General features: G+C 46.9%; 1 protein-coding gene across 1 annotated transcript in view; it reads left to right on the top strand.

Annotated features, from left to right (window-relative positions):
• PFDN5 (prefoldin subunit 5) overlaps positions 1–1,220 on the top strand; it is a 5,805-nt gene that overhangs the window by 3,022 nt on the left and 1,563 nt on the right. The window contains exons 4-5 of the mRNA XM_003790427.3: positions 206–280; positions 411–516. Of these exons, the coding sequence (XP_003790475.1) occupies positions 206–280; positions 411–516 (181 nt within the window). The remainder of the gene's footprint in view (positions 1–205; positions 281–410; positions 517–1,220) is intronic.

Consider the following 1,220-nt stretch of genomic DNA (forward strand, 5'->3'; position numbering starts at 1 on the left):
AAAAAAAAAAAAAAAAAGGAACCCGCTTCTCTGTCTCTATCCATTTGATGTTACAGGTATAGCACTAAGGCCTCCGGGTTATTAAGTCATGCCTTATAGCTTTTTAGGAAAAGGAGGGTCTTAGGAGGCTAAGCATCCTGGTGACAGGGAATCATGCTGTCATGGCTCGTGCTAGCTAGTTTTTTCCTTAATCCTTGCTTCTCAGATGTATGTCCCTGGGAAGCTACATGATGTGGAACATGTGCTCATTGATGTGGGAACTGGCTACTACGTAGAGAAGGTGAGTGGGAGGAAGCATATTGATGCCCTTCTGAACAGAGAAGGGGAATTGAGGGGAAGATCTAGAGTGCAGTGGGGTTTGGCACGGGGAGTGTCTCCATTCAGCCCCTTGTTCGCCTCTGATCTTGCAGACAGCTGAGGATGCCAAGGACTTCTTCAAGAGGAAGATAGACTTTCTAACCAAGCAGATGGAGAAAATCCAGCCAGCTCTCCAGGAGAAACACGCCATGAAACAGGGTAAGCACTGTTTGGGGGGACCTTTTGGCCCTATCTGTAGCCATAAAATAAAGAACATGGATTGCAGTGTGAACAGTGTCTGTGTCCTCTTTGCTGCATTAAAACCATGTCTTTTGAGGCAAGAGGATTGCTTAAGCCGAGGGAATTTGAGACCAGCCTGAGCAAGAGTGAGACCCCATCTCGACTAAAAATAGAAAAATTAGCTGGGCTTTATGAGGCATGCATTTAGACCCAGCTATTTAGGAGGCTGAGGCAGGAGGATCTCCTGAGCCCAGGAGTTTGAGGTTGCTGTGAACTAGGCTGACTTGCCTTGGGTAAAAGAGTGACTCTGTCTCAAAAAGAAAAAAAACAAAATCAAATTTTTGTTTCTCTTTGTTGTCTTTATATGTTATTCTCTTGAATCTGTGTATTGAATACTCACTGTTTGTAAATTCCTGGGTTGGGTGTTTGAGAAATTTAGAAGAAGGGTATCTGGTGGCGCCTGTGGCTCAGTGAGTAGGGTGCTGGCCCCATATACCGAGGATGGTGGGTTCGAGCCCAGCCCCGGCTAAACTGCAACAGAAAAATAGCCGGACGTTGTGGTGGGTGCCTGTAGTCCCAGCTACTCAGGAGGCTGAGGCAGAAGAATCTCCTAAGCCCAAGAGCTGGAGGTTGCTGTGAGCTGGGACACCACAGTACTCTTCCAAGGGTGATGGAGTGAGACT

Source organism: Otolemur garnettii, unplaced genomic scaffold (assembly GCF_000181295.1).
Source record: "Otolemur garnettii isolate 467f Iridium unplaced genomic scaffold, OtoGar3 scaffold00043, whole genome shotgun sequence".
In the NCBI taxonomy this organism is placed as follows: domain Eukaryota; kingdom Metazoa; phylum Chordata; class Mammalia; order Primates; family Galagidae; genus Otolemur; species Otolemur garnettii.